This window comes from Arvicanthis niloticus, chromosome 24 (genome assembly GCF_011762505.2).
Source record: "Arvicanthis niloticus isolate mArvNil1 chromosome 24, mArvNil1.pat.X, whole genome shotgun sequence".
NCBI classification, from domain to species: domain Eukaryota; kingdom Metazoa; phylum Chordata; class Mammalia; order Rodentia; family Muridae; genus Arvicanthis; species Arvicanthis niloticus.
Genome location: NC_133432.1, coordinates 20,356,080 through 20,379,694, shown reverse-complemented (window position 1 = coordinate 20,379,694; position 23,615 = coordinate 20,356,080). Strand labels below are relative to the sequence as shown.

The 23,615-nt window shown below is 46.3% G+C and overlaps 1 protein-coding gene across 3 annotated transcripts; it reads left to right on the top strand.

Moving 5' to 3' along the window:
- Nucleotides 1-9,737: 9,737 nt before the first annotated feature.
- Gusb (glucuronidase beta) lies at nt 9,738-23,615 on the top strand. 3 transcript variants are annotated; one of them, XM_076923032.1, is made up of 12 exons: nt 9,743-10,017; nt 11,896-12,081; nt 12,310-12,491; nt 12,946-13,088; nt 13,486-13,673; nt 14,450-14,593; nt 14,807-14,985; nt 15,076-15,222; nt 17,850-17,934; nt 19,658-19,834; nt 22,479-22,614; nt 23,142-23,615. In XM_076923032.1, the coding sequence occupies exons 1-12, from the start codon at nt 9,808-9,810 to the stop codon at nt 23,309-23,311; spliced, it is 1,947 nt and encodes a 648-aa protein (XP_076779147.1). In that variant the 5' UTR covers nt 9,743-9,807; the 3' UTR covers nt 23,312-23,615. The 3 variants fall into 3 exon arrangements, 2 of the variants coding, with proteins under 2 accessions (XP_076779147.1, XP_076779148.1); XM_076923033.1 differs by lacking the exons at nt 9,743-10,017; nt 12,310-12,491 and having other exon boundaries at nt 11,939-12,081; nt 23,142-23,461; XR_013107074.1 differs by lacking the exons at nt 12,310-12,491; nt 14,450-14,593; nt 14,807-14,985; ... (3 more) ...; nt 22,479-22,614; nt 23,142-23,615 and having other exon boundaries at nt 9,738-10,017; nt 13,486-13,630.

The following is a 23,615-nucleotide window of genomic DNA, read 5'->3' as shown; positions in this document are numbered from 1 at the left end:
AAGGGATGATTGTAACTGAAACACTTCAAGAACTATTAGCAAGACTTATTCCAGTTCTTGTCCTGACCAGCAGCACTCTGGAGGCCCAGTGTCTGGTACCCTCCTTATCTATCTGATGGCCTGGGTGACAGCTCAGCAGTAGACTTGCTTATCTCTACTATTCACCTCGGAGCTCTGAAGTTTATACCAAAAGACCGTCATACATATGAAGTAAAGCAGATGGCAAGGAGGATAAAACACTGTTGTGTGTTGATGTGTGTTGTATTGTTGATGTAAATCAAAAATATCATTGGTAGTTTTACTTTGGTTGATAAGGATTCTTGGTAACACTTGGGTCTCCTTAGGAAAAAAACATTTGACCAAAACATTTAAGTTTTAAGCAAGTACTTTAATATTTCACTCTTAGTTGTATGAAAACTAAAATTATAATATTTGAGATGTTGATAATCTATACAGATTATTCAAATTTTATGTTCCTTAGAAACCGACTCATATATTCCTACCACCTTAAAGATTAGATGTTCCTACCACATAAATTATGTTTAATGTTTTGAAAATTGATTATAGGTATTTTTAAGTCCCCAAAAAGTATTTCTTGTATTTGTCATTGTGAATTATATGTAATTATAATAATAAAAAAAGACGGATAATAGAACTGGCTATTACAGTCAGGTATTTGAGATACTTTGTTGACAATTTAATAATACCCATATTACTGGGATTCCTTATAATCCTCAAGGACAAAATGTTGTAAGACAGGTATTGTGGAACTGTAAAATAATATCTTCATAACTCTGAGTGTGGGAAGAGCAGCTACTGGTGCTTCTGCCCTGGTTTTGCAAGAAACTCTGAAAAATTGGCTTTTAAAAACAAAAAGGAGGACTTACACCCTCCAAGGTCACCAAAAGCACCTTGCTTTTGTCTTATTTCTTTGAAATTTTTTGCAATCTGATGCTAAAGGTCAGTCTTCAGCAAATCACCACTGGCATCCAGTCACTTCCAGCTCATTTGCCAGGGTCAAATGGAGAGATCCCCTAACTGATACATGGAATGGCCCAGACCCTGTTTTAATTTCTGTCTGTGTTTTTCCACAAAAAGAAAATAGAGCCTGATGGCTGCCTGAAAGATTGGTCTTTTAAGTGGACACAGATCTGGAGCCTAATGATTATAATACTAACGCTGAAGATGGTGCAGAATCCCTATCATCCAGATGAGTTAACCTGGAGTGAAGTCTCCACACTTCTTTTTTTTTTTTTTTTTTATATCAATACTCAATGCCACCCACTATATACCTGGTGGCCAGACTTTGTGTTTGATCCCTGCCAACTAGCAGCGGGATTAGATACATGGAACATTCTGGCTTACAACCTTAATTTCTATACTGCTTGAACCATCAATTATAATCTTGTTGCTTTTAACTTTTGGACCTTGTATCTTAAAAAGATTGGTTGTCTTCATACAGGATCACCTTCAGCAAGCTCAGCTATTCACCATGGCAATTATCCATTGCTATGAAAAAATGCATGCTATGCATCTATGAAGAGTGCATGCTCATAGGTCCTTTGGTTTAAATTCATATGTGGCTTTGGTCTGTATAGGAAAGAGTATGCCATAGAAGGCTGGTAGTCAGAGACAGGTAAGAGTGTTCTTGAGCTTCTATAGACCTAAAACAGAGGCTTACATCAATAATGCTATGTATGTTCTCTATAACAGGTAATAAGGAGCAACATAGACACTGACCTAAGACAGACACGGTCACCTACCCTAGACAGGATGATGGAAAACAAGTAAATTTTGTGTCCCTGTCCAGTCATTGGCACTGCTCATCTTTAAAAAACTAAAAAGGGGAAATTGTGCACTTCCCCAGCCTTGAGCAGACTGGAAAGACCTTGTTTACCACAATAGACCTAGTAATAGGACCTAGGTAGAGTTCTCTGCCCTGGCTGCAGGTACAACTTCCCACAGGAACTTAGAAGAATAGACTGCCTGCTGAGCTTGCCTTGTGACATAATCTGGGTGAAACAAAGGATGGGTTAGGTGGGGCTTTCCCTATATATATACAAGAGCTGAATATTAAACTTTGAGCCTTAATCAGAAGACTTTATCTTGGCTCCATGTTTTTCTCAAAACCTCCATCTCCTTTTCATTTCCAGCCCCCCTTTCAGGTGAACCCAGTTCATCCATGGACACTAGACAGCTACAAAAATGACTTCAATTATGAAAAAGCAAACCAGAAAGAAAGAAAGACAGAAAGAAAGAAAGAAAGAAAGAAAGACAGAAAGACAACAGAAAGAAAGATGAAACAAAAAGCAAACAAAAGTATTTGTATCTAATAGATACTAGAAAGAGCCTGAGGTCCTGGTCCCCTTCCCCACAGGAAGGGACTGGGTATCTGATCTCACAGCTAAATTTACACATGCTCTGTTCTAGATACCAGAGGTGCATCAAAGAGAAAATTAGACCTCTCTTTTGCTTATTGTTACCAAACTACAAATTAATCCATTTTCCAGCTTGTTTTCTAATTTCTTTGACATACAGGGAAACTGAGGCAGTAGGTTAATGACCAGGAGTATAAACAAAATCAGTCATGAGAGTTCATGCTTGTATTCCCAATACTCAAGAGGCTGAGGCAGGAGTATCACTCTGTGTCAGGCTAGCCTGGTCTACATAGATACACACACACACACACACACACACACACACACACACCAATATTACATGCAATTAGGCCAGAACTGCACACAAATGGGAGGGAAGGACAGCTGAAAACTCACCTAAAGATAGTTCTCCTCCAGGAGTTAACCCACTATCTTCTTGGTGTGTTAATTTTATGTCAGCTTATAAAAGAAAAAAAAAAAAAAAAAAAAAAAAAAAAAAAAAAGGAGTTCATATGCAGGTGCAGGAAGTAGTGCCCAGTGGTTAGCTCAGACTCAAGATATTTTAGACATATTGATATTTTAGACATATTGACCTTTGATTTGATGGGTCAACGGTAAAGCTTTGTGGAATCTCTTACGGTTAGCACACAAAGACAATAAAATAAAAATAAACATTAAAAAATCTAAAAAATAAAAAAATAAAATTTAAAAAAGAAAAATTTTAAAGAAAGTTTAAAAATAAAAATATTTTAAAATTTAAAATTTAAAAAATAAAAATAAAATAATTTTTTAAAAAGTAAGCAATTCTGATGTATGTTTACTCAAAAGAGGTTTGTCATGCTTTTATTAGCAAAATAAAGTGTCAATGAATTATTTAAGCTTGAAAAAAAACAAAGGCAAGGAGGCTAAATACACATCTTTAAATCAGTTACTGTTAATCCAAGTAGACTAAGGGTTTATAAACATTTTTATCTGTCCTGGAACTCACTCTGTAGACCAGGCTGGCCTCGAACTCACTTCTGCCTGCCTCTGCCTCCAGAGTACTGGGATTAAAGGCATGTGCCATCAACACCTGGCTTGCATATGTTGCTTTTACTTAAAAATTTCAGAACAACAAAAAAAAAATCATCATCTAAAAAATCTACCCTAATCTGAAATATCCTGGGGACCTGTTATCTTCTTAGTCTAAAAAGGAGATGACCAAAGTTGATTTTAAGTTATGTATAAGCATGAAATAGTAAATTAAGATGACCTATGTATAGATTTTAAATTATTAACCTTTTTGCTACATGTCCTAAGCTATTTTTTTTAACTTGGAATTTTATGGGTTTCCACTGCCGCCCCCTCCTGAAATGGTTTTATAGATCCTGAGAGAAAAAAAAAAGTTTACATTTTAGCAAGAGTTTTGAACAACCATGACCTTGAATGAGGGAACAAGTTTTATAAACAAGAACCAAGAAAGAGGGAGATGTCAAAGGGTTAGACATATGTAATTACATTTATCCATCCTAATTGTTATGTAAACAGCTTTTCTTAATTGAAATAACATGAGACAGTAACAGTAACAAATAAGTTTACCATTTGTTGTAAGAAATTTCTCCTAAGCAGATGTTAGACAATATCTGAAGTCTTTACCTGGTATATACAACAGCTTTTCCATTGTTGCACAGGTAGACTCCATCCTTACTGTTAGTTTTTGTTGGGCTTCAGGAATCGCCACACAAACCCTATGAACACTGATCTCAGTTAAGCAAGAATAATAGTTATTGAATGCATACCCTGATACTGGTCAGACGAGGGACATAGCTCAGAATTATATGACAACAAATATCTTTTTCTATCAGCTTATAAAGGAAAAAAAAAAAGGAGTTCATATGCAGGTGCAAGAAGTAGTGCCCAGTGCTCAGCTCTGACTCAAGATGTTTTAGACATAGCTTTGATTTGATGGGTCAACAGTAAAGCTTTGTGGAATCTCTTAAGGTTAGCACACCTCATACAGAACATTCAGAACGCCGGGTGGTGGTGGCGCACGCCTTTAGTCACAGCACTTGGGAGGCAGAGACAGGTGGATTTCTGAGTTCAAGGCCAGCCTGGTCTACAGAGTGAGTTCCAGGACAGCCAGGACTACACAGAGAAACCCTGTCTCGAAAAAAAAAAAAAAAAAAAAAAAAAACCATTCAGAACATACAGAACAAACTAGGGGGTGTGGTCAGCATGTCCTTGCTCTGAACCAACTCATTTCTCTGTGTCAATGACTGGCAGGTGTGTTACAGCAACTATAAGAATCAGCTGGCAGGCATGGGACAAAATGGCTACAGCTATGCTGAGGGGCATGGGTTAGACCTTCATGCTGTTAGCTCCTAATTGCATACAACCAGCTGGTAGGAGTGGCTGGAAGCTTAGGTAAAGGTTCGTTGACCTTGCTTCTCTCCTCCTTTTGCAGGAATATTAACTTTTTAACAAGCCCAGCTCTGATTATGTTAAGCAAGCACATGTAGAGTTATCATTGAGAACTTGGTGTGGTGTCTGCAGATGGAGGCAGAAGACCTGAAAAGCTGGAGTATCTGTTATCTTAGAAAGCCATTAAGTTGTAAAAGAATAAAAACCACACACACATCTACAGGAACTCAGGAAAGGTCGGCATCGGGTTGTCTTGTTATCTTTACGGATTTTTGTTTTACAGATTTTTAACCGTATCCAACAAGCTTACAATCTTGAGGTACAGAGAGTTTATATTTTAGCTTTTTAAAAAAGTATATGGTGTCTTTTCCTGGGCTGTTTTGTTTTCTCTCTTTGTCCTAGAGCGGATGATGGCCTTATGACCCAGGACAAAGATTTTGTAGGAAATTTTCAAACAATCGTGCTTGGGTTGGAAGAGGGAGATCATACTTCAACTCCAGAGCCAGCTTTTTAATAAAGTACAACAATAAAACAATATCTTTAAAAAAAATTTATTTATTTTATGAGTACACTGTTGCTGTCATCAGACACACCAGAAGAGAAGAGGGCATCAGATCCTATTACAGATGGTTGTGAGCCACCATGTGGTTGCTGGGAATTGAACTCAGGACCTCGGAAGAGCAGTCAGTGCTCTTAACCGCTGAGCCATCTATCCAGCCCCCCAAACAATATTTTAATGAATAACCATATTGGAAAAAAAAAAACCTAGTAACAAACCTAATAACAAAACCCAGTGATTCCAGGGAAAGACCAGAGAAAGGTGAATACAAAGAAAGTTTGGAGATAAGAAATTCTGGGTACAGGCCAGCTGCAGCAGCGCAGAGAGCAGCAGGCAGCAGAACAGGGACTTATAGTGTCCAGGAGGTTGCATGTCAGGCATGCCCATATTGTCCCAGCCTAACTGCGGGGGAGGGGCCGCAGCCAGCGGGTCAGAGCTCTGGGAACATCTGGGAGATAGAACAACCTGGAAGAAGAATGAGGGGAAAGGATTGTAAACAGGAAGATGTGGAGAGGTGCCTGATGCATCTGTGGAACTTAAACAGCAGACTTCTGCAAGCCAGCGAGAGGGACAGAGACAGAGTAAGCTTCAGAGGAGAGTTAGCCCAGAGGTAGTTAGGAGCAGTTTACCACACTAAAATCCTGAAAAGGTAGTATGAGCTCAGGGGCCATTTGGCTGGGCTCAGTTTGATTCCCATCTCTTCAACAAAACTTGAAAACAAATCCAATAGATAACAGAGAACAACAGAAACACAGTGTGACAGCACAATCAGAAACAAAACAACAACAACAACAAACCAAACCAAATGAATTTAGACATATGGTGGCCACCTTCACTTACACACCAAAACCAGAAGGATTGGAGACTGGGTTTAGAATCTCAACAGATCTCACCTTTTATCTCTCCAAATGTCTAGACACCAAAAAAACAGAACAACTCACCAATGGGTCCAAGCTTCAGAAGCATTTGGCCAGCAATTATTACTTTCAATATGCAAATTTGAGGTAGTTGCCATCTGGGATCCCCAGGGCCTGTCAAATCCACTTTAGACTTGCTTCCTCTGGGGCCCATCCCAGAATCCTGGCCCTGAGTCTGCAGTCTCTCAGTAATCTCTCTGGGGCCTCCAAATATAGAGTTTGTGATCCATGGGAAAAGACCATAGACTAAATCCAATTATTATTAAAATATTTGGTGACCAGCTGCTGGCAGGATGAACAGTCTCTGAGCCAAATTTGAGACTGCCATGCAGGAAGGGTATGGGCAACGACTTTTAAAGGGGAAAGCCACATGAAGACCTTCAATATCTACGCAAGCAAATAAAAAGACTGTTCTGTTCTGCTAAGTTAAGTGGTTAAGGCAACTCAAACCAATCTTTGGCTATCTGCATAAGCAAGTTACAGAAGCAAAACCAGCAGTTAGTCATATTATAACAAGTATATAGACAGGACTGTACATTATTGGGTGTGGGGGGGTCACTGAGTCAGGGTTACAGGGGACTTATCTTCTAGGGACTGGAATCAGAAGCAAATGGCATCCAAGATGGATGCATGCCTAGCTTAAAGTGGATCTTCTTTAGCCGTAACACTTACTCATTAATGAGGGGAGCTGACTTTAGGACAGCGTACTCGTTAAGGACAAGGATATAAAGGCTTCTAGGAGGAGGCAAAGGCAAGACCCAGAATCAGATCAATTTAGTCAAGCACAGGGAATGTTTGTATGCTGCTAATCGGGTTTGCAATGTGAGAAAACACAGATTTAGTTACAATAATAGCCTCAGGTTCTTCAAAACAGCACTGGTATTTATAGCTTAAAAAAAAAAAAAAAAAAAAAAACCAGACTGGACTGGGGAGGTGGCCCAGTTGGTGAGGTGATTGCTGGGCAAGTCTGAGGAGCCTGAATCTGAATCCCCAAGCACCCACATAAAAAGCGAGGCACGAGGCACCTGTCACCCCTGAGCTGGGAAGACAGTAAAAGGTGACTCTTTGGAGCACTCCAGTCAGCCAGTTTAATGGAATTCGTGAGTTCCAGGCTCAGTTCCCAAATACAAGGCAGAGGGACTTCTGAGATGGCTTAGTGAATGCAGGTGTCTGCTACCAAGTCTGATGACTGAGTTCAGTCCCCGGGACTTACAGGGTAGAGGGAGAAAACCAGCTCCAGCCAGACATCATCAGATCGTCACACAGGGCGGGCAATCATGCAAATTAGTGTATAAATAAATAAATAAATAAATAAAAATATAATAAGACGGATGGGACTGCAGAAGTGGCTCAGTGTTTAAGAGCACTGGTTGTCCTTTTCAGAGGACCTGGGTTCAGTTCCCAGCACCTACATGTAGCCCATCCTGAGAGCGGAACCACCATGTCCAGTTCTAGGGAAGCTTTTTGTTGTTGTTGCTGTTCTTAGTGTTTATTTATTTTCTGTGTCCCCGTGTTGCGCTCGCTGGCATGTGTGTCTATGCTCGCTGGCATGTGTGTCTGTGCACCACCTGGTACAGTGCCTGTGGAGGACAGAAGAGCTCAGTAGATCCTCTGGGACTGGAGTTAAAAGTAGTTGTGAGCCTCCATGTGGGTACTGGGAATCAAACCGGGACCTCTGGAAGAGTAGCCAATGCTCTTAACCACTAAGCCAACATCCCTTAGCCCTCCCCAGAAAATAAATACATACATGCATACATGCATACATCCATCCATGCATGCATGCATACATACATCCTTTAAAAAAAATACAGATTGACCTCTAACCTCCACCTGCACATGGTCACGTGTTTAAGCACATCTGAAGGCAGGCACAGGAAACATAAACACTCAAAATTAAGCAAGCGGACTGGAAGCTCGCACAGTCGTGTTTGGCATGCCAAGGAACCCTCCTTCTGTTCAGCTTCATCCCCAACCCCTTAACCAGTATATCAATAATTGCATCGCAATTTAGGTATTTTGTAACATAAAAAAAAAATGGGAGCGTTTGTAAGAGTGGTTGAGGAACCTTCTCTTGTGCTCGAGTTCAACAGACTTTAATAATGCTTTTGGGAGCCGGGCCGTGTTGGCCCACGTCTTTAACCTCAGCCCTCAGGGGGCAGAGGCAGGTGGATCTCTGAGTTCCAGGCCAGCCAGGACTAAACAGAAAAAAACCTCTCTGGAAAAGCCAAAACCAAAGCCAACCAAACAAAATAACGCTTTAGGGAACTCCCTTTTGGCTCAGTCTGAAAGTCCAAAAACACATCTGGGGATGGGTGTATCTTTAGTCCAGCTCAAAGATTTAGGTTGAAACCTGAAGGATATTCACTTCCATTTTAAGAACTGGAAACTAACTGGGTGGAATACGTCTCTTAGTCCCAGCACTCGGGAGGCAGAGACAGGAGGATCTCTGTGATTTTGAGGTCAGCCTGGTCTACATAGTAAGTTCCAGGACAGTCAAGGCTACAGAGAGAAACCATGTCTCCCAAAACCAAAACCAACCAACCACACAACAACAATAAAAACAAAACCAAAAACACGTGGCCATCAAGACTGGCTTAGCTGTATACTTACTTACCCAAGAGGGAAATCTGAGCACTTAAAAGTCTGTTAGCCAGAGGGGCTGGAGTGATGAATTGGGGGCGGGGACGTGGGCGGTACTAACCACTGACTAGGAATGGCTGCTGCAGGTCATGTGACATAGCAACCTGCACTTGTGACTGGACACAACGCAAGCCCAGGAGACACTTCTTTCATGTCCAGTGCTGTCAGTTCTACAAGGGTCTTGAACTTGGACCCTTATTGTTAAAGTTAGATGCTCCAACTCTGCCTAACGGTCTTTCTGCCTTGCAGGCACCAGTTATCGGAAGGATGACCAGTTATCCAGGTCCTCCTAGGGTATAAAACGTGTTCTAAGCCAACCTAGGCAGCACCCCCTTACCCGCCTCTCACCTGGACGTCAAGAGAGCTTGGCTGCAAGCACCCGCTGTGAAACCACTCCCTTCCTCTCTTCCTACAAGAAGAGTTCCCCACCACCACCACCAAGTTGTCTGCGTGTCCTTTAACAACTCCTTTAATAAACTCTTAACTCCCCAAATCCTTCTCAGTGTCTCTTTTGAACCCTCATCCGCGACCTTTCACAGGAGTTGTGACGAAATAAAGTCAGGGACTTCAAGGGTTCTTTCAGACCTTAGCCTAGTGGTCCTGGGAGGTACAACCCCAGAGTGAGGGGAGGAAGGGGAGCTGTTAATGGCTGTGAGGCAGACAGGGACTTCTGTCAGGCATATGGGAGATGATCCAGGACTTCAAGCCTTTGGGGCTTCCTCTTTCTGCAGACTGTAGCCTCGGGGCCTCCAGATGGCATTGAGCAAGCAGCGGTACAAAAGCTTGCCCTCAACCAAGTTGGCGCAGGCGGCTTCTCTCGAGAACATGTGACCCTTCCAGGTCCCGCCTCCGCCCTTCCACGGAGAGCGAGGCTAAAAGGCCCAGCCGCTGGACGGTGGGCAGCCTGGCCAGCATGTCCCCAAAATGGAGTGTGTGTTGGGTCGCGCTGGGCCAGCTGCTGTGCAGCTGCGCGCTGGCGCTGAAGGGCGGGATGCTGTTCCCGAAGGAAAGCCCGTCCCGGGAGCTCAAGACGCTGGATGGACTGTGGCACTTCCGCGCCGATCTCTCCGACAATCGGCTGCAGGGCTTTGAGCAGCAGTGGTACCGGCAGCCGCTGCGGGAGGTGCGCGCTCTCCGGAACCCGGGGTCTGGAAGCTTCCAGAAACCAGGGGATGGGAGGAAGGGTGCTTGTACCTGGAGATCCCCTTGTGCTCACCTAGAGGAGGTTAATGCGTGTTTGCAGGCTAGGGAGGGGAGCAGCCGGAGCAGGAAATGGGACCTGGCATGCCTGAGAACCGCATGGACCCCAGGGCTTCCGCTAGGCAGGCGCTGCCCTAGACAATGGATTTTAAAAAAAACAAAGCACTTTTATTTTTATTTCATAGTGCTGGGGGTTGAACCCAGGGCCTTGTGCGTGCTTGTCACTACTGAGCCTTCTGTTTATGTTTTAAAGCTGTGTCTTATTCTACAACCCAGGATGGGCTGGATATCCCGGTGAACCTCCTGCTCCCGCTTTCCGGAGGGGTGGGGGTGGAGAATGTTTGTGCACATCCCTCCTGCATCCCGGTGCACACGCTTCCCGCATTCTCATCTAGTGAGAAGCAGAACCCTAGGAGATGCTACCCACCACAGAGATTTGGGGGTGAAGATAGAGAAGGGGGGAGCTGGTACACCATCAGGGTTCTGCTCAAACAAGGTCAGAAGGGGCTTGGGCGTTGCAGATTCAGATAGAGGACATGACTTTGCACACAGCTAGCATAGGACCCCATCCCTGCCCTCCCTTCTTATCTGGGTAGGGTTGGTGCAGAAGCAGGTTGAAGCAAACCTTTGTGCTCACAGCCTCCGCCTCTCTCCTATTCATTCATACAGCCTACCTCATTTCCTCTTCCCCTATTTGGCTCTCTCCTCCTCTTCCTCGTCTTTCTGTCTTCGTTTAAAATTTGTAACCTTTATGTATTTGTGTGCGAGTATGTGGCAGAGTATGTGGGCAGCCGTGAGCTACACAGTGCTTGTGGAGGTCAGAGGATAGCTTGTTGGAGTCTGGTCTCTCCTTCGTTCCAGGGATATCAGGTCTCAGGGTCATCAGGCTTAGTGGCTAGTGCCTTTAACCCACTGAAAGAAAGGGCCACAGGCCAGTCTAAAACAGGAAGGACCAGACCCTGACATAAAAGTCACCTCACCAGCAGTGTGTGTGTGTGTGTGTGTGTGTGTGTGTGTGTGTGTGTTTGAGACAGCTGTCCACGTTAGCCTCCGACCCATAGCAATCTGGCTACCTTGCCTCCCAGGTTGCTAGGTTAAGAGCTACCACGCCTGGCTTACTCTCAGTTTTCAACTGCACTGGCTAGCATTCAGAAGAGGAAGTAAGGAGGTAACGTTGCCCCCCCCCACCCCCCACCCCCGTGTGCCTTCTCCGTTTCCTCAGGGGCCCCTGTTCCCTGCTGTCCTGCTGTTGGCCTTCCTCCTTGTGGCAAGGATCACCCGCCTTTTATGTCAGGGTCTGGTCCTTCCTGTTTTAGACTGGCCTGTGGCCCTTTCTTTCATTCTTTCCATGGAAATCTTGGTCCTGGTACCGTCTGCCCGGTGGAAGAACTTAGTTTTAACAGTCTTTTCCGTCAGCTGTCCCTGCACTTCACTTGTGGACAAGTTACCCACCCATGCAGCCAGGATTAACAGAATCCACCCCCACCCCCTTGTGTCCCCTAAGCTTCTCTGGGGGGCTGGGAATGCAATCGTGAAGCATAGACCCGATCCTTCTCCTTAGCTAGAGTCTCCTGTATCCTCAGGCCAGCCTCAGATATGCTATGTAGCAGAGAATAGCCAGGGCATGACCCTGAACGGCCATCTTCCTGGCTGCACCTCCCATAGGCTAGGATTACGAGCGCGCACCACCATGATTGGCTTATGCGGTACTGGAGTTGGAACCCAGGATTCCATCTATGGTAGGCCAGAGATCTATCAGCTGAGCCACAACTGCAGCACGTGACACCACTTCTTTCCCTAGTCCGGCCCGACCTTGGACATGCCCGTCCCTTCCAGCTTCAATGACGTCACCCAAGAAGCGGCGCTTCAGAACTTCATTGGCTGGGTGTGGTATGAACGGGAAGCAATCCTGCCGCAGCGATGGACCCAAGACACCGACACGAGAGTGGTGTTGAGGATCAACAGTGCCCATTACTATGCCGTTGTGGTCAGTGTAGGGAGAGGTTGGCTGGGGGTGGGGGTGGGGGGTGGGGAGGGAAGTAAGGCAGTCTGGACTGTTGAGGGCTCGGTGCCATGGGTCGGAGAAAGGGTTGCTTCGTGGGCTCCGTTAGAACACTATTCTTCCATCTGGCTGATGGCGGGACCCTCTTCTGGAAGGGGGTAACCTGAGACAGCAGAGCCTTTGCCCTCTGCTCATATTTCCTTGTGTCTGCAGTGGGTGAATGGGATCCATGTAGTGGAGCATGAGGGAGGTCACCTCCCTTTTGAGGCTGACATCAGCAAGCTGGTCCAGAGTGGGCCCCTGACCACCTGCCGGGTCACCATCGCCATCAACAACACACTGACCCCTCATACCCTTCCACCGGGGACCATCATCTACAAGACCGATACCTCCATGTGAGCAGCATCCCTCCCCTCCCCTCCCCTTCCCCTGCCCAATGGACTTCCCCATTGAGAGAATGGCTCTAGGCCTGGATCTGATGAGGAGACCAGAGGATGCATGCTAGTTAACGTCAAAGGAGACAGAGTGATTTCTGGAAGTTCTCAGGCCAGCTAGATCGAGACCCTGTCTAGGGGTAGAAGGCAAGAACTGGTGGTGCCTGAGGTTGTCTTCTGCTCTGTACATGTGCACTGTGGTTCACACACACACACACACACTCTGTACATGTGCACTGTGGTACACACACACACACACACACACACTGTACATGTGCACTGTGGTACACACACACACACACACGCACGCACATGTACACACAGAGATACACACACACACCACACACATACACATACAGAGGGGAAGGGATTTAAAAAGCCACACAGACAATGGACTTTGGTTTTCCCACCCTAGGTATCCCAAGGGTTACTTTGTCCAGGACACAAAGTTTGACTTCTTCAACTATGCAGGACTGCACCGGTCTGTGGTCCTCTACACCACCCCAACCACCTACATCGATGATATCACTGTGATCACGAATGTGGACCAAGACATCGGTGAGGGTTCTGAGCGGGAGGCTGTGTGCTAGACTGGGTCCATTTTACCTCAATTCCCAAGAGGAGAAATCCCTAAGGAGAAAAAGGGCTTCAAGCATCTTTTAGCCCTTCCCCCACTTTATTATCCTCAGAAGACAAGACTCAGATTGCTCAAGCTGATACCTTTCTGGTGGATCCTCTTTTACAAGGAAATGAAGACCAATGAGAAGTGGGGTCTTGTCTAAAGTGACATGGCTCGAGATATTGGGTTACTTCTCGCCTCCCTACTGTTCCACCCCTAACCTCTACACTGCTCAAAAAAAAAAAAAAAAAAAAAAAAAAAAAAAAAAAAAAAAGCAGTTTTCTCTAGCATCTTGGGACCTAAGGGGACTTCTGGGACTACGTTTGTGTCCCACAGGGCTGGTGGACTACTGGATTTCCGTGCAGGGCGGTGAACATTTCCAACTAGAAGTACATCTCTTGGATGAGGATGGCAAAGTCGTGGCCCACGGAACAGGGAACCAGGGTCAACTTCAGGTGCCCGGTGTCAACCTCTGGTGGCCTTACCTGATGCATGAGCGTCCAGCCTACCTGTACTCCTTAGAGGTAACAGTGATTTTGGACTGGGGCTAAAGAAGGTCCTTTGCTGCCACCTGGTGACAGCAGCAGGCATCTAGGACAGGTGGCTAAGCGGTACCGTCTGAGATTTCTGGCTTTTTCTGTCACTTTGTGGGAGAGTCCTGCTGTGAAGAGTAGGTCCTGAGATCACATTCTGGTTAAAGACAGAGACTGTCATTTCTGCATCGAAAGTGCAGACATGTGGGATACATAGGCCCCCGGGGGTATTGAATAATAGGATCAAATGGGTGTCGTAGTTGAGGTCTCCATAGTGAATTCCAGGACAGCCAGAGCTACACCCTGTCTCAAATGATCAGTTGTCCCCTACCCCCCCGAAACAAAACAAAACCCCAAACGAGCTGGGATGTGGTAGTGCACTCCTTTAATCCTAGAACTTGGGAGCGGAGGCAGGCAGATTTCTATAAATTCAAGGCCAGCCTGGTCTACAGAGCGAGTTCCAGGACAGTTAGGGCTACACAGAGAAACCCTGTTTTGAAAAACAAAACAGCTGGGCAGTGGTGGCCCACGCCTTTAATCCCAGTACTTGGGAGGCAGGGGCAGGAGAATTTCTGAGTTCGAGGCCAGCCTGGTCTACAGAGTGAGTTCCAGGACAGCCAGAGCTACACAGAGAGACCCTGTCTCGAAAAACCAAAACGAAACACCCCCCCCAAAAAAAAAAAAAAAAAAAAAAAGCTTTAGCGGTTATGTGGCGTGAGAGGCTCAGTCAACTTGGGTGCTCATGCCTGGCACATCGGCTCTCCTAGGTGAAGATGACAACACCTGAGTCTGTGTCTGACTTCTACACCCTCCCTGTTGGGATTCGAACAGTGGCTGTCACAAAGAGCAAGTTCCTCATAAACGGGAAGCCTTTTTATTTCCACGGCGTCAACAAGCACGAGGATTCAGATGTGAGTTGTAGCTGTGGTATCCCTGTGTGGCTTGTTGGGAGTCACCACTATCTCCTTCCCCTTGCTCTGTGCCCTGTAGACTCTATCGTGTGCTGGGGTTTGCGGTGAGCCTAGATAGGGTAGACGGGAGTGACCCCATGGGCTGGGCTTCAGAAGAAAATGCGTATCCTCCAGTCACAAGGATAGAGGTCACGCAGCCCTGCTGTCTCCTAGATCCGAGGGAAAGGCTTCGACTGGCCTCTGCTGATAAAGGATTTCAACCTACTCAGATGGCTCGGGGCAAATTCCTTCCGTACCAGCCACTATCCCTACTCGGAGGAGGTACTTCAGCTCTGTGACCGATATGGAATTGTGGTCATTGATGAGTGTCCTGGTGTGGGCATCGTGCTCCCGTGAGTGGCCGCCCCTTCGCCGCCTACACAGCCCAGCTTCCCCAGCTTGTCTTAGAGCCTTTGGGGACCCTTTCCTCTCTCGCTCCACAGCCAGAGTTTTGGCAACGAGTCTCTTCGGCACCACCTAGAGGTGATGGAGGAGCTGGTGCGCCGGGACAAAAATCACCCTGCGGTAGTGATGTGGTCTGTGGCCAATGAGCCCCTTTCTGCTATCAAACCTGCTGCGTATTACTTCAAGTGAGTGCCCTTTCTCCCCTGGGCTGAGTCGGGCCTCTGGCTTTAGCCCTTGGGCCTGGCTCAACCTCTATAGGCAGCGGGGATCGTGGAAGTCAGCCATAACAGGGTGGACAGGTGCAGTCAATGTCAGTATCCCCTCCATCACTTCTGGGGACCCAAATCAACCCACCAAAATTGTGGGGTTTCTATCCACTGACCATCCTAATCATACTTGAAGTCCAGAGTTCTCTTCGATGCACACAACTGTGGATTTTTGTTTTGTTTTATTTTATTGTGTTTTTCAAGACAAGGTCTAGCTGTGTAGCCCTGGCTATCCTGGAACTAGCTGTGTAGACCAGGCTGGCCTGGTACCCACAGAGATCCGCCTGCCTCTGCCTTCCTATGGCTATGATTAAAGGTGTGTGTTACCACCACCTGGCAGAACGTTGGATTTTATAGAATTTTATTGATTTATTTTTGAGACAGGGTCTTGCTATGTATCCCTGGCTGGCCTCACAGTGGCATGGGTCTCTTTCATCCCAACTTCTGGGATTACACACATGATCTACTAAGTGTGACAATTTGTTTTTAAAGATTTTATTTAGTTTATGTGTATGAGTACACGGTAGCTATTTCCAGACACAGCAGAAGAGGGCATCGGATCCCATTACAGATGGTTGTGAGCCACCATGTCGTTGCTGGGACTTGAACTCAGGACCTCTGGAAGGGCAGTCGGTGCTCTTAACCACTGAGCCATCTCTCCAGCTCCCCCAAATTTTTTTTTGAGATTGATTTTTAATTTCTGTGTGTGTCATGGCACACAGGTGGAGGTCAGAGGACAGCGTATAGGAACTGGTCCTCTCCTTCTACCATATAAGTCCCCAGGCTTGAACTCCAATCACTGGGCTTGGCAGTAAGGGCTAAGTTATTTCACTAGCTCCTTTTCTGATTTTTAATTTTTTTCCAGATAAGATTTCAAAAAGAGCACTGGCCTTGAACTCCTCCTACTCCTTCTGTCTCCATCTCCTACCCAGTGCTAGGATTGCAGTGTGCTCCCTCACACCTGGCATGCATTCATTCATTCATTCATTCATTCTAGACAGAAACACATGCTCAAACTATAGGAAACCCACTTTGTAATGATTTAGGTTCACTTATATAAAACCGATTGATACAGGCATATGAACGTAAGTGGGATTTAAAAATATTTATGTGTAAAGGTATTTTGCCTACATGTATGTCTGTATCACTTGTGGGCTTATTGTCTTCAGGGACCTGAAGACATCAGATCCCCAAGAACTGAAGGTATAGCTGTTGTAAGCTACCATGTGGGTGCAAGGAATTGAGCCCAAGTCCTCTCTGGAAGAGCAACGCCTAGGTTCTCTCTCCAGCACCATAAAAGAGAACTTAAAAAAAAAAAAGATTTATTTATTTTATGTATGTGAGTACACTGCCACTCTCTTCAGATACACCAGAATAGGGTATCAGATCCCATTACACACAGTTGTGAGCCACCGTGTGGTTGCTGGGAATTGAACTCAGGACCTCTGGAAGAGCAGTCAGTGAGTGCTCTTAACCACTGAGCCATCTCTCCCGCCCACAACTAATGAAACAAAATGTTTAAAAGGTATTTTCTGGTACTGGGGATCCAGTCCAGGGCCTTGCCTATGCATGCTAGGCAGGTGTTCCACCATTGAGCTCCACCTTCCTGTCATGAGACTGTCACAGCCTTTAGGATGACTCATACAGCTTGTCACACAGAAGCAGGGGAAGTGTCTTCATCAGCGTTTCTCAGCCTTCCTAACACCGCCGTGGCCCTTGAATACAGAATCCTCATGTTGTGGTGACCCCCAACCGCAAAATTATTTTTGTTGTTACTTCGTAACTGGGATTTTGCTAACTGTTAGAAATCCTAATGTAAATGTTTTTGGAGACAAGAGGTTTGCCAAAGGAGTCTCGACCCACAGGTTGAAAACCCTTTTGTCTCCATGCCGCAGCGGCTGCATCCCAACTCCACATAGTATTTTGGGCTCCCAGATGTGTTTGAGGAGGTGGTGAGGAAGATGCATTCATTAAGGGACAGTAGGGATAAAGCCAGGACTGGGTAGGCTGGAGTACCCCAGAGTGGCCTTTGCTAATTTGGAGCTGTTTTGAGAGGGCGAGTTCAGGACTTATGCCCAAGGGGCAATACACAGCCTTCATATAAGAAGTGTAACGATCAAAAAGACGTAAAAAAAAAAAAAAAAATAGTCTTCAATGGTGATGGATGTCGATCACTGCTGAAGAGATTAGAAGTAGATCCCGGGGACCAAACCCTAACCCTAGACTAGTGCTTCCATTGAGTCGGCTCCTCCCCGTTCCTCCTGGCTCAGTGGTTAATTCAACTTAACACTAACGCCATTTCTTCAAGAGGCTTTCCTGACTCTTAAGTTAAATCGTGTGTGCCGCGCCCCAACTCACAGAGAGCCACGCCCCCTTACAGAGAGCCACGCCCCCTCATGCGCTAAACTTCCGCTCTCCTGACTCCGGGCAGCCACCTTCTTAGCTGTGAGCCATCACTGATGGGGAAGCTGGGAAGGAAAGGGAGAGACAGGTGTCTGAGAGCCCTTTCCGGATTGATGAGCCTGTCTTCTGCCTTCCATGGACAGGACGCTGATCACCCACACCAAAGCCCTGGACCTCACCCGTCCTGTGACCTTTGTGAGCAACGCCAAATATGATGCAGACCTGGGGGTGAGCCTGGAGTGGGGAGGGGGGCCATCTCCGCACTCCACGCCTCTGCTTTGGCCTTTTAGGCTTGTGTTTACTACAAGGACGCGGCGGCAGCAAATCCAGCCATTTTCACAAGTGGTTTTCAGGTTAAAGGGACCAACTTCCTGTTAACTCATACTGCCTAGGCAGTGTGGCTTCAAACCCCAAGAAGGCTGGGCTACATCCAGGGCAATGTACTTGTTTAAACCTGACCGGAAAAAAGGCCTGGTAGTCAAGAGCACTTGTTGCTCTTACAGAGGACCAGAGTTCGGTTCCCAGTACCCACATGATGGTGGCCTTGATGGTGGCTCGTGGCCATCTGTTTCCAGGGGATCTGACGCCTCCTGATGCAAATATACAGGGAGAACATTCATGTATGAGTTTTCTAAAAATAGCTAACAACAACGGAGGCCTTGTTAGCCCTGGCTTCTCTGTGTCTTTAGAGCTCACCCTTCAAAGAAACAGAGGTTTCAGGGAGGCCCAAGTGCTGGCTGCTCCAGTGTTTGCCCTATCTTCTGTGTAGGCTCGGAAGACTTTGCTGGGTGCCCCATGCCTGGCCTCTTTACCTAGAGTGCACTTCCCGAAGTGATGCTGCTTGATCCTCTAGAACTTTCTGCTGTTTTGCATCTTCCCGACACCACAGCCTGGAGAGGGTCTGTGGTCCCTTGGAAAGAACTCATCGTTCCAAGGGCGGCTTTAAAGTTGAGCTTTCTTGCTAGAGAGACAGGCTTGGGTGACACCGGAGGCTAGCTAGCCAGACACGGAACTTTTTGTTGTTGTTGTTGTTTTTAATTTTATATACATTGGTGTTTTGCCTGCGTGTGTCTCGGTGTGAGGGTGTCAGGTGACCTGGAACTGGAGTTACTGACTGCTGGGAGCTACAGAGTGAACCTGGAAGAGCAGCCAGTGCTCCTAACCACAGAGCTATCTCTCCAGCTCCCGAGGCTCAGAATTCTTTGAGGCTGGTTAGACCATCCTATCCCTGTCCCACGCACACCCCACCAGTGCCTGCGAAGAAATCTAGCCAGTCTGCCATTCACAGCCCGGCCTTCTCAATTGTAGATCAGAGAAGACGCTATGACGGGCTGGGGGCGTGGCTCAGTGGTACAACCTATGCTCAGCACGTGCAAGCCCTTGGGTTACGCCCCCTAGTGCCTGCCCCCAAATTAAGGAGCCGGCGATGTAGCTCTGTTGATGAGCGTTTTTTCTCGAATTCCCCAAACCCTGGACTTGGTCCCCAGCGAGGCAGAAAGCTAGGTGCGAGCCATGCACAGCTATGATCACTAGCACTTGGGAGGTAGAGGCCAGGGGGTCATCAGTTCGAGGCCAGCCTTGGACATATAGATGTTTGAGACCAGCTTGGGCTATATAAGTCTGTCTCAAAAACTGAACTGTGAGGAGAAAAAACTTATCCACTCTTCCTGTTGGATTACATCCCCAGGCAAGGCCACAGGACCAGAGAGAAGTAAAATCCAATAAGGTCAGAGGCTGGCTGGCTGGTGGCCTGCTTTGCTTCTAGCCATGGCCCAGTCAGCAGCCTTAGCCTAGTGTTATATATTAGTCCTGTTTAGATCTGGTCTTGACTTTATTTCCTGTGTAGGGTGGGCTAACCTACGTAATCTATTCTGACTTTGCCTCCTATTCTGACTTTGAAGTAGAGACCCTCGGTGTGAGGGGTGAACTCACTTGACCACTCTTGTCCTAGGCCCCGTACGTGGACGTGATCTGTATAAACAGCTACTTCTCTTGGTATCATGACTATGGGCATTTGGAGGTGATTCAGCCCCAGCTGAATAGCCAGTTCGAGAATTGGTATAAGACACACCAGAAGCCGATTATCCAGAGCGAGTATGGAGCAGACGCAATCCCAGGGATTCATGAGGTAAAGTTTATTGTCCCAGAGGCGATGTTACTAAGGCCAGTGACCCTGCCTCAGCTCTCAGGCACCTCCCTAAGCCTACACACTCTGTGGCCCCTGCATGCAGAGCTCTGCTTGGCTTGTGTGCATGCCAAAGACAGCCCATTACTGGCTGTGTTTCTACACAGCGCCCCCACCTGCATTTTTTTTGTTCTGCTTTTCTTTTTTTCCTAAGATCTCTGATGCCCAGGCTAGCCTCAGATACGCAATCTCCCATAGCCTCTTGAGTGCTGAGATGACAGGTGTCCCTCTGCACCTGGCCCAATAGCGACTTCTTAAAATTCTTAGCCCGTGAGCTGGAGAGCTGGCGAAGTGGTTAACACTTGCTGCCTTCCCAGTGGACCTCAGTCTGGTTCCCAGCACCCACCCTGGGTAACTCCAGTTCCAGAGCATGTGATAGCCTTTTTAGGCATCCACTGGTACCTGCCTGGCTGTAGATCACACAGACACACAATTCATCAAGTATTAAAAAGCATTTCCCAGCCTGGGAGAGGGTAGCTCAGCTACCAGTGTGTCTGTGGAGCACACATAAAGCTCTGTATCCTACCCCAGCCCTACATAAGCGTGTGGTAATGCATCCCTATAGTACTAGCGCTGGAGAATCAGAAGTTCAGGGTCATCCTTGCCTACGTAATGACTTTGAGGCTAGTCTAGGATACAGAAAGCCCTGTCTCAAGACAAACAAAAACATTCTTCCCACGTCGAGACAGGTGTTGGTAGATCCTTGGCAGTGATGGAAATGTCTGTCTCTATCTGCCCTCCTCGGAATGGTAGCAACCAGCCATGAAACAGCTACAGGGGATTTGAAATGTAGGCAGTATGACTGAATTGATTTATCCTAATATTAGCCACATAGTGGCTTGCAACTCCTTCATTAGTGTGGCTACGGGACTATTTCCATTAAAACTTATAACAGGCAACGTGGCCTATGTTTGTACTACCAATTGGGTGGAGGCAGTTGAGTTGTAGGACAGCCTGGGATACATGAGATGACCTGCTCATACAGATATGTGTACCTACATCATACATGTACCCCTGCATGAACACCTATGTGTACCTACAGCATACACAACATTTTAAAAAAAAAATTTTTTTTTTCATTATGGGTATGTCTGTGTGTCTGTCTGGGGATATGTGCATGTGTCTGGGTACCCACTGAGGCTAGAGATGTCAGACTCTCCTGGAGCTGGAGTTCTGATACAGGTACTGGAACTGAATCGTCTGTGAGAACAGGGTACCCTCTTTCTAATTTGTTTGTATGTATGTATGTATGTATGTATGTATGTATGTATGTATATGTACATTAGTGTTTTGCCTGCATATATGTTAGTGCGAGGGTGTCAGATCCTCTGGAACTGAAGTTGCAGACAGTTGTGAGCTACCATGTGGGTGCTGAGAATTGAACCTGGGTCCATTTGGAAGAACAGCACTTAATCACCAAGCTATTTCTCCAGCCCCAATAAAAGTCAGTCCTAGTCCCACACAAAGGAGTTGCTAAGTCAGGATGAGGGTACCTTCCAGACCAGTCTGGGCTATATCCAGGCTATGTGGTAAGATCTTGAAAGAAACTGCCCCCCTGCCTCCCACACACACACTTTATTTTAAAGTTGAGGTAAACACATAGTTTAACTCCCAAAGTACTTTAGCTTTAAGAACAGCTGGAGTTCTGTGCCTTTAGCAGGGAAAATACTTATTCTGTGAATGTGAGAAACAAAATTCAGATCCTCACCTCCCAGGTAGGTACAAGACCAGTATGGCGGTATTCTGGTAACCCCAGTGCTCTCTTGGAAGAGATGGGATCCCTAGAGCAAAGTGCCTTACCAGACTCACTGAAATAGCAAGAGACCCCGACTCTATTAAGGTAACATAAAACTAAGGATCACCTGATCTCTAACACAGGCAAATGAAAATAAATGTGACAAATACACATTTATTAACTAAAGTTTTTACTTTTTTTGTTTTATTTTGTTTTCCAGACAGGGCTTCTCTGTGTAGCCCTGGTTATCCTGGCACTTGATCTGTCCACCAGGCTGGCCTTGAACTCACAGCAATCCTCCTGCCTTTGCCTCCTGAGTGCTGGGATTAAAGATGTGTGTCCCCACCACCCTATAGGTTTTTACATTTTTTAAAGATTGTTTTTAAGACAGGGTCTCACAATGTAGCCCTAGCTGGCCTTGAACTCTTGATCCTTTTTGCGTCAGCATGGGTGAGACATGTCTTTGGGTTTTTTTAATTTTTTTTTTTTTTTTTTTTTTTTTTATCTTTGGGATTAAAGACATGGGCTACCTTGATGACCCCTCCCCAAGACAGGATTTCTCTGTGTAGCCCTGGCTGTCCTGGAACTGGTTCTGTAGACCAGGCTGGCCTCGAACTCAGAGATCCTCCTGCCTCTCCAGTGCTGGGATTAATGGCATGCACCACCACCCCCAGGCTGAAGGTGTCCTTTGAAGTCTCTTTAATGCTAGCTGACATCAGACTGCAGGGTCTCTGAGCCAGCATCAGTTAAGTCCTGCAGTTAGTGCAGCCTCGCATCAGGACAAGTCGTGGCCAAATGGATCTCACGCAAGGCTCAGCTACTTTTTGACATTCCCTTTGCATTAAATCCCAGGATCCGCCTCGCATGTTCAGTGAGGAGTACCAGAAGGCTGTCCTAGAGAATTATCACTCGGTTCTGGATCAGAAACGAAAGGAATACGTGGTCGGAGAGCTCATCTGGAATTTCGCTGACTTCATGACAAACCAGTGTAAGTGTCTGTTAGGTTTATAGATTTTTTTCTCTCAGCTTGGGCGTTTTCAGTTCTGGGCATTTGTGAGAATACTAGAAATGGGACTGGGGAGATGGCTTAGGGAGGAAAGTACCTGCTTTGGTCTATTTTACCGTGGTTAAAAGGAGAGAAGCAGGCTTCCGATTGGGCTGTATCTTCCTCCCCCAGCCTTTCACGGGAGTCTCACTATGCAACCTCGGCTAGCCTGTAGACCAGGCTAGCCTAGAACTCATAGTGATCCAATTGCCTCTGTCTCTTGTATGGTAGGATTAAATGTGTGAGCCTTCATAGAATTTCAAACGTTATTACATTTTTATTTAATCAGGGATTGGGAGAGTGGAGTATGTGTGCATGCCACAAAGGTTAGGCAACTTTGGGGTGTCTGCTTGCTCCCTCCACCATGTGGGTGCTGCCATTAAACTTGGGGTGATTAGGTTTCATAGCAAATGCTTTCTGAGCTATCTTACCAGCCCTCCTTGGTTTGTTTTGGTGTTTGTTTGTTTTAGCACCCATGAGAGTAGTAGGAAACAAGAAGGGCATCTTCACTCGCCAGAGACAACCCAAGACTTCCGCCTTTATTTTGCGAGAGAGATACTGGAGGATCGCAAACGAAAGCCGAGGTCACGGCTCAGAGCCGAGGACCCAGTGTTTTGGAAGCAGACCGTTCACGTTCTAAAAGCTCAAACTACCTCGCTGCAGACTGAGCCTGCAGAAGTGAAAGGAGTTCTCTCAGCAGAGCAGGTGTCCCCAGACACTTTCTGGCACGTGTTTCTACTCTGGATTTTGGGAACTGCTAGAAGAGGATTTTAGAAGTGGCACTTAAGGGCTGGAGAGATGGCTCAGCGGTTACGAGCACTGCTTGTTCTTCCAGAGGTCCTGAGTTCAAATCCCAGCAACCACCTGGTGGCTCACAACCATCTGGAATGGGATCTGATGTCTGAAGACAGCTACAGTGTACTCATCATATATAATAAATAAAA

Coding starts and splice junctions, on each gene's coding strand:
- Gusb (XM_076923032.1), top strand. CDS start 9,808: ATGTCCCCAAAATGGAGTGTGTGTTGGGTCGCGCTGGGCCAGCTGCTG. Junction 10,018..11,895: donor ACCGGCAGCCGCTGCGGGAG/GTGCGCGCTCTC, acceptor TTCTTTCCCTAG/TCCGGCCCGACCTTGGACAT. Junction 15,223..17,849: donor CCTGCTGCGTATTACTTCAA/GTGAGTGCCCTT, acceptor TTCCATGGACAG/GACGCTGATCACCCACACCA.